At 37.3% G+C, this 15452-nt stretch overlaps 1 protein-coding gene across 1 annotated transcript in view; it reads right to left on the reverse strand.

Annotated features, from left to right (window-relative positions):
• Positions 1 to 9388, reverse strand: part of cwf19l2 (CWF19 like cell cycle control factor 2) — a 31166-nt gene extending 21778 nt beyond the window's left edge. The window contains exons 1-7 of the mRNA XM_084718115.1: positions 9235 to 9388; positions 8197 to 8307; positions 6860 to 6988; positions 5996 to 6112; positions 5235 to 5354; positions 4551 to 4644; positions 2161 to 2285 (exon numbers count right to left, since the gene is read on the reverse strand). Of these exons, the coding sequence (XP_084574241.1) occupies positions 2161 to 2285; positions 4551 to 4644; positions 5235 to 5354; positions 5996 to 6112; positions 6860 to 6988; positions 8197 to 8307; positions 9235 to 9327 (789 nt within the window). The 5' untranslated portion in view covers positions 9328 to 9388. The remainder of the gene's footprint in view (positions 1 to 2160; positions 2286 to 4550; positions 4645 to 5234; positions 5355 to 5995; positions 6113 to 6859; positions 6989 to 8196; positions 8308 to 9234) is intronic.
• Positions 9389 to 15452: the final 6064 nt, after the last annotated feature.

A 15452-nucleotide genomic window follows, 5' to 3' on the forward strand; every position in this document is an offset into this window, starting at 1 on the left:
GTCAAAGCACAAAGTTACCTGATGGCAGGTAAGCAAATTTAGCATGATTTCAAAAGCTAAACTACAAATACATCCATCAGCTGATTGTAAAATCTGTCCAGGAAGCGAGTAAATGCCATGTATACCGTGAATACTATGTTGTTGCTTAAGCAAATTTGCAGTTGTTCAGAATGCAGCAGCCAGGCTTTTAAACACTGTACACCCCTGTTCTGGCCCATTCAGCTGAAGATCCTCTTGATTATTTTCAAGCCCTTCATGACATGTAAACCACTGTACTCTGCACCAAGATTACTCAGATCTAGAGCTGCAATGGTTAATTGATTATTAATGTGATGACTGAGTCGATCAACAACCGTTTTGACAATCGATTAATCAGGTTGAGTAATTTTAAATTTTAAAAAGTCAAAATTCTAAAGCTTCTAAAATGTGAATATTTACTGCCTTCTTTACTTTTCTTTACTTAAACTCAACATCTTTGGGTTGGGAGAAAAACAAGCTACTGATGGATGTCATCTTAGGTTTTGGGAAACACTGATCTGCATTTTTCACCATTTTCTGATGTTTTAAAACAGACAATTATTAATCAAGAAAATCATTGACCTATTAATCAACTATGAAAATAATCTAGGCCTAATCAGATCGTCTGACCAGTTGCTTTTAGATGTGCCACGGTTCAGGCTCAAAACAAAGTAGGACTGTGCTTTTACCCTTTTTGGCTCTGACAATATGGAACTGCCTCCCCTTCACTGTCAAGTCAGAGTCTGTCACATTTTAAAAAACTTTTAAAAACTATAATAATAGTAATTAATATTATTATTAGAATAATAGGGTTATTATCATCATTATAATTATAAACTTATTTATGTGAATCATTTAGTATTCATAAAACGTCCCACAGTAATAATCCCTGAATAATTACTGTACAACAAGATGCCTCCTTTTCGTCCAGTCTTCACCTGCTAGTCATTATTCCTAACATGGGGTGGGTTTGCAGTTTAATGACACTAATAATGCTTATAAGCAGCTATTTCTTCATGAGCTCTTTGTAACGCCAAGGGATATAAATATTGACAGCAGACGCATTAGAACGCTGCTAAACCTCTGTCACTGGAATTTGATTTCCCTACACGGTTCCTGATGATGCAGGATGACAATCGCCAAAACAATCCAATCAACGAGTTACCTGCCAGTCTGTATAACTACTCCTCTTGGTGTGTTTGTATAAAATCAATGTGAACAAGAACCAGACCAGCAGTAAAGTAAAACAACGAATATTTTTTTCCCCTTTGGTCTGGAACAAATTAATTATTTATTACTTGTTATTAATATTATTATTAAATGTTAACATCTCATAAATCTATTCCCTGCATCAATGCAAAAATTATCAATCACAGGTTTAAAAAAACACTGAAGATATTGTTCACTGAAATCGGTTAAAATTGGTCCAAATGTCAGTATCTACTCAGTCCTTTCTGTGTAATCTCCACTACAACTGCCAACATTAACATTATATCTACTGAAAACTTGTACTTGAGCACAACTGATAAACCGGCAGGTCTCTTGGATTTGGACAAAAGCATACAAACACACACTCCATCAAGATAACACAGTGCTACACAAATCCCAAAAAATTACAAGGATTATACTGTGATAAGATACAACAAGAGTATATAAGACGTCTCTACTTTACTACAAGAAACATAATTGAGGTGCACTGCTGTGGCTGGCTGAGGTCTCACAAAGGAAAAATAAAACACACACACACACACACACACAGATAAACACACAATGTTCTGACAGTGACAGTTTCTATGCTGTCAACTGGAGGCACAAATGCTGACACTGCTGTAAGTGACTTCACAAAGGACACTGGGCACTGTGCGTGTGATGCCAGACAGCAAAGAGATTAATAATAAAACAAGGTATCTAGACACACATTGCTCCCACAGTACTGAGTGAGAATGTGAGTGTATGAAACCACAGTGTGTGTATTTAATGTGACATGTAGGTCAAAGTATGAATCAATATTTTTATGTGCAAAACTACTTTTCCAATAAACAGAATATTATGCAACATTCTCATCAGTTTGGTGGCGTCGCCGTATGTGCTAAATTGTGCATGTAAATGTGTGAGTGCTGCCAGTGTGCCGTCAGTTCTCACTCCGTATCTTTCAGCCACCACATCGTTGAGGCTGCGCTGCTCCCTCTCTGCCTGCTCCTTCATCCTCTGGTAGTTCTTCCTCAGCCAGCTCAGCCCTCCATCATTCACCACCGGGCCTGCAGGAGCTGAGGGGAGAATAAGAGTTATAAAAAGGCACACAGACAGTGACATTTACAAAAGTCTATTGGGTCAGCTTAATAAAATTATACAAATTCAAGTAATGTTGATGAGATGTTTGATGTACACTCCAGTTCTATCATCTTGATGGAACCACAAGGATGAGTAAAAGGTTATCAAAAGAGGGGTACGAAGAAATGAAGAAAAAAGGAGATGGTTAACACTTGAAATCTTCTTTGTTAAAGAAAATTAAATTACTGTATGTACTACAGGTTCCTGACATCATCTGAAATTTGACATATCATAACCAGTCTGGTACGCTGCAAAAATGTTTAATAATAAATTGGAGGAATTAGGAAAGAACATGAGTTAATGTTAAATGTTATGAGAAGCTGAAAAAGGAATAACTCTGATCAAGGGAAAAACCAAGACAGGAGTAAGAGAGGAGAAACGAAGGTCAGAATATAGGAGGGTAAGAAAAGATTAGAGGAAAATTAGTCTTTAAAACCATGGGAAATAAATGTTCTTTCAAAAACATCAGTTCATAGAACTTCCCAGAGAAAGAGATAAAATGTGACTAATGTAGTGTCCAAAACCTCTGGTCAAGGTCAACACTGACTAACTGATTCAGTATGTTTGAGAACATGGCGATGCTTAATCGTCTGCTTTAAACTGTAGCTGGACAAAGAGTGGAAGAAAAAAAAGAGCAAAAAAGTTGTTCAAAAACAAGTTTTAGGATATTCAAGGTACTATACACTAGAGCTGTGAAGATTAATCAATTGGTTGTCAACTACTGGTCATTTAAAAAAAAAAAAAAAAAAGTCTGAATTCTCTGATTACAGCTTCTTAAATGTGAATATTTTCAAGTTTCTTTACTCTTCTATGACAATAAACTGAAGATCTTTGAGTTGATGACAAAAGACATTTGAGTACTTCACCACTGGGAAACAGTGATTGTCAGTTTTCACCATTTTCTGACAGTTCAGAGACCACACAACTCATCGATTAATAAAAAAAAAAATTGACAGAATAAAAATAATCTCTCTCTAAGCTCTGCTAAGCACAGATCCAACATTTCACACCTGCCAGGGGACAAGTTAGCAGTGACCAGTGATGATAAAAGGTCCATTTTGTGAAGAAACGTGGACTGTGTATGAAATGAGTCTATTCTGTTCATCAAAAAATTCAACTGTCATCTAACACAGAGCCAGTTCTTAAATTGTTTTTGCTCTTGTTGCACCACTTCAAGTTGCAAATCGTCTTTTAAAAATGATCCTGGGGCTGACAACATGACACCTGAGCATTTACCCGCAAGTGTTTCCTTGACGTTTCCCCGAACAAAACAAAGAATGTCTCATAGTAAAAATGCACAAATACCCTCAAACACACACCTGTCTACCTCAAACCAAATTACACAACGTAACATAAGATGAGATAAACAATCTGGCACACAGTTTGAAGGGCAAACATAAGCAAAAGCATGCGTGTATGTGTGTGATGTTTGCGTCAGCTTATTTTGCCCTGCTGTTAGAATAAAGTTTACAGCAGAGGCCATGCCAGCTCTAGAGGGAATGGCACTTACTGTGTAGAGATAAGAGGCACATGCACGCACGCACGCACACACACACGTGCACACACACACACACCTGCATTTGCTTGTCAGCTTAACACAGCTTACTGTCTGTCTGTCTCTCTCTCTTTCCCTAAATCCCTGACTCAGAGGCTCTTCGTTGGTCTCTCTCTCTCTCTCTCCTCTCATTCTTCTGTCAAAACCTCCCTGTTGACTTTTCTGCACACAAAATTACATTCGAGTCCTCTCTTGCTTTTTAAAATTCACCAGCACTTTCAACACCCCAACAAATTCTTCAGCTCAGCCCCCCTCCACTTACCACTGAAAATGAGTGAAGTACATCCCCAACTTACACAAGACCTACATCTCATTTAGAGCAGGGCTGTGACAGACAGACATAACCATACAGATCTTTTTGGAAAGTGAACAGTACATGTACATGAATGTGTGTAACAAAATGTAGTTGCCCTACTCTCTCATCTACTAGGGCAACTTCCATCAGAGAACCTGGTAGCTCTGCCTCGTCTATGATTTCTGTGTTTGAATGCTGGTGAAAAATGACAATAAATAAATAAAATTTGGAATGAAACTTTATTCTAAGGTGCTGAGAACACAAGATGTTTATAGTATATTTGACATAGCTGAAAAGTGTTCTGCTATTCATCTCTTGGAAATGCCTTGATAGACTGATATCTGTTATTACCTTTTGTTGCTGCAGTATCAGCCATCTCCTCTGGGGGCAGACCAGTTCCTCCATCTTTCCAGTACGGATTTAGCTCCAATTTGTGCAAACCAGCCTGAGGGAACCACAAACATACTTGAATCATTTCTGTATACTGCCACTAACACAACAGGTGCACAAACGCTGAACATTCAGACACAAACACCCTGCAGACAACAATAAGTGCGCACACACACACGCACACACACACACACCACAGTGTGCTGCTGCTGTCCGAGAGGGGCCAACCTCTGTTACCTTGGTAACCACACAGTTGGAAAAATGAGGAGACTGACTACCGCAGTGTTTTCATATAGTGTGCAATCCATGCGCACACAAACATGACAGCTGTTTCCTTCTGTCTTACACACACATGCAGGTCATTTTGAATTAGAATTAGGAAAACAGATAAATGCAAATCTGTCAACTAAGGACATCATGAGGAAGCACACCGCTGTCTGCATTTTCTGATTAGGGATGAAAAGATATCTGGTTTCACAATAAACCACTACAAAATTCCTGATGATTAGTATTACAGTTTCTAATTTTACTAATCAATTAAACTGTGACTGATTTCTGCACCTCCAAAAGTGGAACAAACCCACTGTATTCAGGATTTGGACAAGACAAACTGAAGAGAAAAGGGGTTAAAAAATCAAAACACACCTGTTCAATGGCCTGAGCCTTTGCCCTCTCCTCCTCTTTCAGTCGTTCTTTCTCAGCCCTCCTCTCTGTTGTGGACGTGGTTCTCATTGTCAGGAAGTCAAAGGTCATCCATTCGTCTCTCTAGGGGCCAGAGACAGACAGTGTAGAGGATCAAACGCAGAAAGAGGAAGAGGTATAGCTTGAGGGGAGATCAATGACCACTTCAGAGCAACTTAACACATAAAAACTCATGCACACACAGCACAAAAAAAAAACAAATAAACACCTTTACAAAATTTAAACATTTGCAACTTCTCAGTCAGTAAGGGAAGATGATGCTATGAGAGTGTAAGTTTGGCTCTAAAGCAGAAAAACAAAAAAAGAAGAGGCGTATCTGTAGGTACAAAACTTCTTCAGTCCTCTGGATACACTGAAAGCCTGAATACATCACATGGAGACCCTTGCTTGCTCATGGACATGTAAAGTATAATGGCGTAATATATCACATTTATGCTCTATTCAGGTTCTTTATTCATCACTGTTATGAAAATGAACTTCACTATTGTCTAGAATTTACTACTTGGAAGAGTAGAGAGGAGTTTTGACAACTCTACGGCAAAGCTGGCAATTTTTATGTCCACAGATGATTTGTTGTATTAAGAGAAACATTTTCAGTGAAAATAAAATAAGAGAGAAAGATTATCAGTTTTGATGTCCTTTTCTGACACCAAACATTATCCATGTTGTTATTCAGTATCTGTGGGACCAGGTGAGGAAGTTACCTGGACGTTCTGGGCTGGGCTGAGGTCGCTCTCTGAAGGTTTAGGCTGGTCAGGAACCTGCCAGGCTTTGGCAGCTTGTGTCTGAGGCTGAGCCTCAACCCACTCATCCTCTGGGTCCTGAAACATGGAGAGAGGCAGGAAAGAGAATGAGACAATGAAGTAAGAGATTATTATCAAAGCAAAAGGCTGGAAAATGAATAAATGAAGGTGTTCAATTCTAAAAAACACTTTCCTCTATAATATTTTTTTATGTTTTATCAAAGCCTTGAAAGGACCTCTAAATTTAACTTTACAACACACCAGACAAATTTTCACCTGCCAAGAATAACTTCCACTCAATTATGAATCACGGTTTATTTTAGCAGAATTCAAAGTATGTCAATTATTAGGACATTTACTATATGGAAAACATTACTGCAAGATGTAATTTTAACTAAGTGGTCCCCAATAACCTCATATTTTGTAATTGATGTGAACTAACAACAGCCTAAGCCTAAAGACTTGTGGGTTTTATTATTAGACATTTTCTTTTCTTTTTCCCTTCTTTTTATTTTTACTCCCCCCCTTTCTTCCTATGTATTTATCCACTTACTCAGTGGACAAAAAATACTTATTGGAACAACATATAGGCAATGAGGCGATGCCAAAACTCACAGACTACCTCCTAAAGACATTTATGACCTTATTGTGTCTGTATGAGCAGGCGACTGTGCTGTTCAACTGCACGTTAAAAGAAAATTAAGAGGACTTAGAAAAAAATCATTCAATTCAACTAGTGTAGCAGGATCTACTGGCACTATTGAGATGTTAACTCGAGACTTTGTTTAAAGGAATTCTGCAGTGGAAAATGACTTGATAACTTACCTCTGAGCTATCATCACTAGACCCGTCTCCTGGTTCTGCTGTCTTCCTCTCCTTCTTGGCCTTCTTCTTCTTCTCCTTTTTCTTTTTAGATTTCTTTTCTTTCTTCTTCTTGCTTTTCACAGAGCCCTCCTGTAGAAGAATTTTAAATTCAATGACTTATAGACTTTTTTTAAATTTTCATTTTGCATTATTATTTATTATTACACTGTAATACATTCATAGAGCAGTCCTCAATCACACAAGGCATGCAAAATATCTGTCTCTTTTTTTCGGTTCATGTGTCTCCATAATGGCAGATCATTAAAGTCTTCCTGTTTCTCCTCTGGATAACAGCTTCAATATAAATAATGGCAGTGACAGAGTTCATAAAGGTTGAGGGGTTGAAAATTGTAAGCACTTTCCTTAACTGATTATTGGTAACATTATCAATTAATTGGAATAACTGTTACTAAAAAACATAAAAATGTTGCTTACCAAACTTGGTACCAGTTTTCTTACTCCTCTATCAAATGTTTTTTTACTCAGCAACTTATTGCATATTCTCTGTCAACATTACAACTATGAAACATAAAAATGTGTAAAGGCCTACATAGTAAACTCATATACTTGAATACTGGATAACATGTGAAGTGTGCTCATCAAAATAAACTCTCTAAACTCAGATATTAATTTGATAGTTGATCAATTAAATTTACTTGATTGACCAAATTCTTAAAAATCAATCAACTGATCATTGATTGTTATCATGTGATACAATTACACAACACTGTCATAAACAACCATGTTGAAACTATACAGGTGAAAAATTTCAGAATCATGTTGCCAACTGGCGATATAGTTACCACTGTTTTGAGGTACAATGCAGTAGTGACTTGACATGGAGTTAACAATCCATTATGCTACTGCCATCAAGGAGTGACCAGTGTTGCAAGTTTCTAAATGTACTGTACTGTTTTTACAAAAATGAGATTTCTAATTAAGATGCCTTAAGATACCTTAAAAAATATTGATATTCAACACAATTTTCAATACCAACAGGAGATAATTTATTCAACATATAGGGCATAAAATTGCAGACTATCATTTAAAGATAGATATAATGAGGCTATAACATGACAATGGAAATAAGAAATGTAAAGTGTGATGAGAGAAGACAGGGCTGTGGGTAAGTGAGACACTAAGGCTGCATGTATCAAATCAGCTACTGCGAAAAAGAATATTGAAAGCATTTTAAATATTCAGTATTGATATTTCCAGATATATCAATATTTTGGCAACACTGTATGCTAGTTTTAATTCTATGTACAACTTTAAACTAAAGGTACTTTGTATCTTACCTCCCCAATTTCCTGTAGCCTCTGATTGATCTCAGGAAGCATCCAAGTGTCCTCCCCTCTCTGCCTCTTCAGTTCCTTCCGCCTCTCATCCTTTTCATACTGCTGCTTGGCCTGAAAGACACAATGGAAATAATCAGCATCTGCATTTTCAGACATATCTAATGCCAATCCAGATAAGTGTAGAGCTGATTCTGTGGGATGATCACATTAATGAAAAAGGCAAACACGCATGGTCCACAAACAGAGACATTCTCCTCAGTATGAAAGGGGTAAAACAGTCTCCACATTACCATGATACACCACTGATGAGAATTATGATTTTCAAATATTTAAGCACACATTTGGATGTCATGGCAGCGGCACTGATAAGCTGGTCAGTCATTATGAGGCAATTTAAAGCAGAATTAATCGGACCAGCTACACTCTTTGCTTTGGCCACTTCGAGCACAAGTGAGCCGGAGAGATAATGTGTTTACAACCATTAGTGCTCATCTACAGGAGGCACCATTTGTCTGCATCATCTGCTCTACGTTAGTCTGTGTATAGGGCAGCAGTGCAAACACAGCTGCACAGCAAAAAGATAACGCGCAGTTAAATACCTGTGTGCAAATGTGATTACAAAAACGAGGCTATCCTATGCTGGGGGCGTGTATCTACGATCATGACATAAAACCTCTATAAAACACAGCCGCGGGTCTCCTATCTGCCCCAGCAGTGTTTGTCCTGTAATTTAGTTAACATCATCCGCCAGTGCTGACACACACTGACACTATCGGGTTAACGTGAAGACACACAGATACTGTTTGCGTTCCAGCAGAGACGGAAACAGACACAAAGACACTGATTTACATCTCAGATAAGGACAATTCCGCACAAGGAGATCTGTTCCTAACGTTAACGTGACGTTAGCTGTTAGCCTTCTTAGCTTGTTAGCTTTCATTTGGAGAAAACGGGTGTGATTTAAGCCACGAGTGGCGCCAATAATACTAACATGAAATTACTCGTATTGTTGTTTGCCACAAAGCTCGCAGTCTGTACCTTTTCTAGTGCCTCTTGTCGTGCCTGTCGTTTTCTTTCTTTTCTTTCATCGATGCTGCCCGAACTCTCAAAACTGACTCCGTGGGCCGCCATGACACTGCCGTCAATGTTGTTGTTTAATGTCGTAAAGCGCTGCCGTTTACGTCACTCGAGAAAGATCTCGCGATAGTGATCATTTTAACTGAACCCATGATCTTACAATAACCCTAGCCGAGTGCTTTCTGTCCCTAACCCACGCCAGACCTTAACCACCGCATTGTAACATAATAACATAGTCACTGTAGTTTGTACAACGTACACAGTAAAGTAACGGGGCGTTCAAATCTCGCGAGAGAAATCATGGGTTCCTTTCGAGAGCAAAAGGAAAATTCAGGTTTTAAGATTTCTTAGCGCTCTGGAGGATGAGTGGGCCACTGTGTGCTGGGAGCTCAGAAGGAGGCACTCAGTGCAGCAAGAAATATATAAACGCAATTTTTCTAATTAATTATTTTTTTCTGTTTACTCTGCATTGCATGGAGATGAAATAGCATGAATGTATAATGGAATTTAGGGGACCCATGGGGAAGGGTCAGGACGGGGTAAACTAGTGATCATAAGTGTGGAGGTATGCTTGGTGTAACTGTAACTGTATCCTGAATTGTCTTGGTCATATCAGTAGGACTTCAATGTGATTAAATGCAACTTGATAAATTTATTACGAGAAGGGGAAAAAGTACTTTTGTATAATATATAACTTTGTATTAATGTTTTAGAATTTTCCAATGTATTGTTCCCCTCTTCTTCAGTGCTTTGGTATATGGTGTGTTATGTGATAGCAAGAGTTTATTTGTTGATGTACTTCTGGAAACCTTATGGAAAATTTAATAAAAACTTGGTCAACACTGGTTTGCGTACATTTTTAATGTTTCATCATTTTTCTACAGAAACTTAATATGAAACCATTAAATTCATTATTAAAGAAAACAGATTCCAACTACAGTCTTGTAAACTTTTATCCTCCTGTTAAAGTCAAAGTTCATTAGTCACACCATTACATACACAGTGGACTTGACCAGAGGAGAGGTTGTCACAATTTCAATATTAAATTGAAAATCAACTGAAGTGAGCTTTCAATTTCAGACAACACTGCCTGAATTAGAAGCCATTTATTCACACTCAACAAGAAAAAGACCATCTCTTAGTGAAGATTTTGAAAATTGAAGACAATTTTCAAGGCCTAAAAACAATGTTGATTTTATGTTCCAGCCAGAACATTAACGCCCTCCACCACTCTTCTTTTAAATGTTCCTCACGTGTTCCATACCGGCGAGAGTACCTTCTGTTTTTATGCCCAGGATATTTGAATGGCAGGCTCTCTCTGTATTTTTAAAAGATAATTTTGGACCTATCTTTTTAATCTTGTTTAATTTTTCATTGGGGGTAATATCATAATATTAGTTTTTAAGGTTGGTTTTTTACATTATTGTTTCATTTACTTACTTACTGTTTCATTCTGTAGTTTTTTGTATTGTTGTAATTTATATTCTTACAATATTTTTATTTAGTGTTTTTATTTGTTTCTTGTCTAATACTTTTGAGATGCTGACTAGTATGTATTTGAGACCCTAAATTACATGGTTAGCAGGATGTCATGGATGTGAGCTTCCAGAGGCTTTAACTGATCAGGAGGAGTATATGTAAAAATGCAATGGCCTCCTAAATATGTGAGAAGTTACTATCAAAACAGATAAACCAGATTACTGGCGAGTATGTAAGCAATAGATGTGTGTCTGTGTGTGTGTGTGAGTGTGTGGGGGATCCCCGGGTTTACAAGCATCTGTTAAACTTACTGGTACAAAGCTCCTCTCTGCAGTCTGGAGGCTGAGAGTCAACTTGTGGCTCCACAGTGGAGGATCCCTGAGCTGCAGCGAGAGAGCTTGATGTGTCCACCAGAACGGACTCGCTGAGAGCTTCAGGCCTCTTTCTCTTCCTGTAGAACGTTTACGCAAAACAAATAATGACCAAGAAATATTAATTAAGATGCACAACCAACATTTGGTGAGGTAAGATGAAGGGAGAAGGTTACCTGTTACCTTTTTTGCAAGGCTTCCGGACACTGACTCTCCCTTGAAGAAGAGAACAACAAGGGAACAAAGTCTGGACTTCTTGGATCCATGGATGCCTTTCCTGTATGACAACATAAGAAATACAGTAATATGTCAATATTATACAATTATACAATTATACAATTAATTATTATATAATGATATCATCTTAGATTTTGGATATCCTTATATTGTGATATGGAATAAGTGTTGTCTTTTCCTGGTTTTAAAGGCTGCATTACAGTAAAGTGATGTAGTTTTCTGAACTTGCCAGACTGTTCTATTAATTTACTTTAACCACTATGTCATTATCTTCCAGGCTCAAAGCGCCATGAAGCTCCAGATCATCATCTCCCTGTTAATTTTTTGTGGAAGCACTGCTGTCCATATCCCATAGCCCTGACTACTTTATATACTGTTGGGTAGTCTACAGGAATACATGTTCTATATGTCTATGTTCTATAAGATCATCACGTTTGCACTGTTCAAGAATTTAGAGAAAAAGTGTATATGAAGATATATAGCATACATCATGAATACCCCCCAAAAATCGAGATATTATTTGTAAACCATAACGCTTTGCATAAATACTTGTGAGTGGTTTTGTAGGGCTGCAACTAATGATTATTTTCACTGTCAATTAAACTCTCAGTTTTCTTGATTAATTGATTAATTGCTTGATGTATTTTGTTTGTTTGGTCTATCATCTGGCAGAATGTCAGAAAATGGTGAAAAATGTTGATCACTGTTTTCAAAAGCCCAAGAATGTTCCAAAATGTCTTCTTCTGTGCAGAACTAAAAAAAAATCAGTTTACTGTCATAGAGAAACTTGAAAATATTCATATTTAAGAAGCTGAAATCAGAAAATGTGGACCTTTTTAAATAAAAAATATTACTTAAACCAATTATCAACATAGTTAGCAGTTATTTCAATGAGTAGTGCTGTCGGAGTGAAGTGGTGACCCGCCACTTCATTTCTTTCTCCATGAATGATGAGCAGATAAGAATGAGTGAAATTCAGGACAGGAGAGTTGGGGTGATCGTGTCATGTCAGAAGGATTAAAATGTGTAGAATCCTTTAGAGTAAAATCAGACTTTAACTCTGATTATTTGTTCTTAATATTACAAAGATCACTTATGTGCAGGTGACAGGAGTGTTACAGTCACTTTAAACATCTCTTCAGCCGACAAGAGGGTCACTAAGCAGCAGGAGCTTAGAAACTCATTTTTTTTAGATTTGTTTTTCCTCCCACAGTGACAGCTCCACTCTCCATCATCTGGCTTTTTAACAGGTGGAATAACATCAACAGTCTGTTACTTATGATAGTCTAATCAGTGTAACAGACATGTGAAAACACACCGGTAGTCCTCTGGCATATTTTACAGAAATGAAAAGATCATTTTTAATAACTAAAAGCAAGACTTATAGCCTACACATGTGACTTAATTAGAATATTTACATGGATTTAGAGAGTAAAAACAAAACTGTTGATATACTAATTCATGTAGACGAATTAATAATTTAATGAAAGGGTTCTCTCATTTGAATTTAGAGTCTTCTTTATTCTGGTGATCGCAGCAGCTTGTTGTGCATCTCTCTGTTCCAATATTAATCATTCATGACAACCTGGTATCGCTCCACAATACAAAATACATTCAAGGCAGCATTTTTCAATTACATTTGCTGTGTCACAGGTCAGGTCTCCTCAGCAAGTCTCAAGTCAAGTTGAGTCTCAGAATATTTGCAGTTCACATAATCTGTATTTCTAAGCACTTGGAGATAGATCTGCAACTAATGATTATTTTCATTATCGATTTATCTGTCACTTATTTTCTCAATTAACTGATTAGTTGTATGGTCCAAAAAATAAAAGAAAATGGTGAGAAATCTATCGCTCTTTCCAAAATCCCAGCCTCAAATGTGTTTTCTCCACAATCCAAAGATATTCAGTTTATTTTCATGAGGAAGAAAAGAAAACAGAAAATATTCACATTTGAGAAGCTCAAATCTCAGAATCTGGACTTTTGTTTTACTTTAAAAAAATGACTCAAAACAATTAATCAGTTATCAAAATAGATGTCAGTTAATTTAACAGAAAATTAATAATCGTATATATATATATATAATAATATACATGTGTGTGTGTGTGTGTGTGTGTGTGTGTTTGTGTGTACAGAGACAGAGAGACAGAAATAGCTTAATAGTAGGAGAAATTGTAAAATGACAATGTTCCAGAGTATCTTATTCCATAACCATGGCTATTAAAATATGCTGCCTCCACTCATGATGATACAGTTCATACTAAAGCTGCTGGATGGAGTTGAGGTCAGAACTTTGTGCAGGCCAGTCAAGTTTGTTTTGTGCATGATGAAACAGGAAGGGATCATTCTCCAGCCGCCACATGGTTGAAAGCGCCCTGTTATCTGAAATATCATTGCATCCTGCAACTTTTATTAAGATTTCCCCTCTATATATAAAACCCATGCTTATTTTATGCTGTTATATCCTCTGTGGGATTGCTTCCTTTTCGGTGCTTCACAATCACATGAATTACTGATCCATCAATGACGGAACTGTTACATAAATGTCTCTTGACACCTGTGAGCTGAGGACTTTAAATGTCTCATGGCCTGTCAAATCAATGGATTATACCTGGGGGAGACAAACCTTTAAATTTTAATTATCACTCCAAATGTCAAGTGACAGGCTCAGCAGCAACAATACGTGCACAACACACACACATACACACACACACACACATAGAGCAGACTGCTTCACCCTAATCAATACACCACTGTCAATAAAAGCCACCAAACCATCTCTCGCCTCGGCACCACAGTCTCTTTGCCGCTGTGGGTCCCAGAGGACGGAGCAGACATAGGAGTAATTTACCAGGAGCCTCTGACCAATTACAAACCTCCACAACAAACAACACTGCACTCTTCCACCATCAATACTGCATTATCCTACAACTCATTCTGTCTTTACAGCCGTCTGGTCAAACTTATCTTGTAAAGAGGATGTAGTGTGAACATGCATTTGAGCGCTGAAGTGATACTTAACTGTTCCTACGTTATACTAAATCTAAAGTGAAAGATAATATTGACAGATCATCAGTTGATCCAACACTAAAATCAACTAGCAACAGCACAAAAACAGTCATTTTGATTCAATTCGATTCTAATTGAACATTGCATTTTAAAGGTGGGCTATGCAGTTCTGAAGAGAGATCGTTTACATTTGAAATCAAGAGGGAAACAAATACATCAATCCCTTTAGTGCTCCAGATTAAACACCCAGTCACTGCAGAGAAGTGGCCATCGCCTTCCCAGGTGAACATGTTTGAGGCTGTGACTCACCAAAGTTAAACTCGACATGAACAAAGGGCGTGAATTTCTGGCCACTCCTTTTAATTTGTGCATGTGTGACCAGGCCCTGAACCGCTTTTTGTTTCCTGATTTACAGAGCTACATAAAACACATTTTCATTTTCAGCGCACACATAGAACAGACAGCTAGCGGGCTGTGAGGAGATTTTAGCTGAATCTGACAAAGTGCTGATCTGGATTAAAAGCCATGTATTCAAATTTTTCCAGTGATCAAAAATGGCTTTTATCATTTTAATGAGTAACTCTGCTGACAAATTGTTTTTTCTTTTTTTTTTTTTGTATTTGAGGTGTAGTTTAAGTACAGAGTAAAGAGACACTTCCAAGTGCTCCAAAGAGAAAAAAAAGAGGAAATTATCATGAATCTGAACTCTTGATTCAGCTACAGTACTTCTTAAAATGATATGCCGTTTCTAAAAGCATTGTCTTCTACGATGAGGGTAACATAATCTGACAAATATTAGACATCTCATATTTAGGCTATATTTTCCAGACAAGACCAAACAGGACAACGGTGCTGCTAAATGTTCAGTAAATATGTTTAAACTTTAAATCTTTATCCTTTTTTCAGTACACACAGTAAACTACACCCTCCTATTCTAAGAGGGGGTGTGTAATGTAAAACTTGCACCTTATTAATCAACATACAAATAACATGGCTTGTAGCTCGGTAGCTTTAATAGTCAAAAAAAAAAAAGAAAGAAAGAAAGAAAAAAAAATACATTCTACGTTTTGAATGTGAACAAAT

The sequence above is a fragment of the Lutjanus erythropterus genome, chromosome 4 (genome assembly GCF_056507025.1).
Source record: "Lutjanus erythropterus isolate fLutEry1 chromosome 4, fLutEry1.hap2, whole genome shotgun sequence".
Classification (NCBI taxonomy): Eukaryota; Metazoa; Chordata; class Actinopteri; order Lutjaniformes; family Lutjanidae; genus Lutjanus; species Lutjanus erythropterus.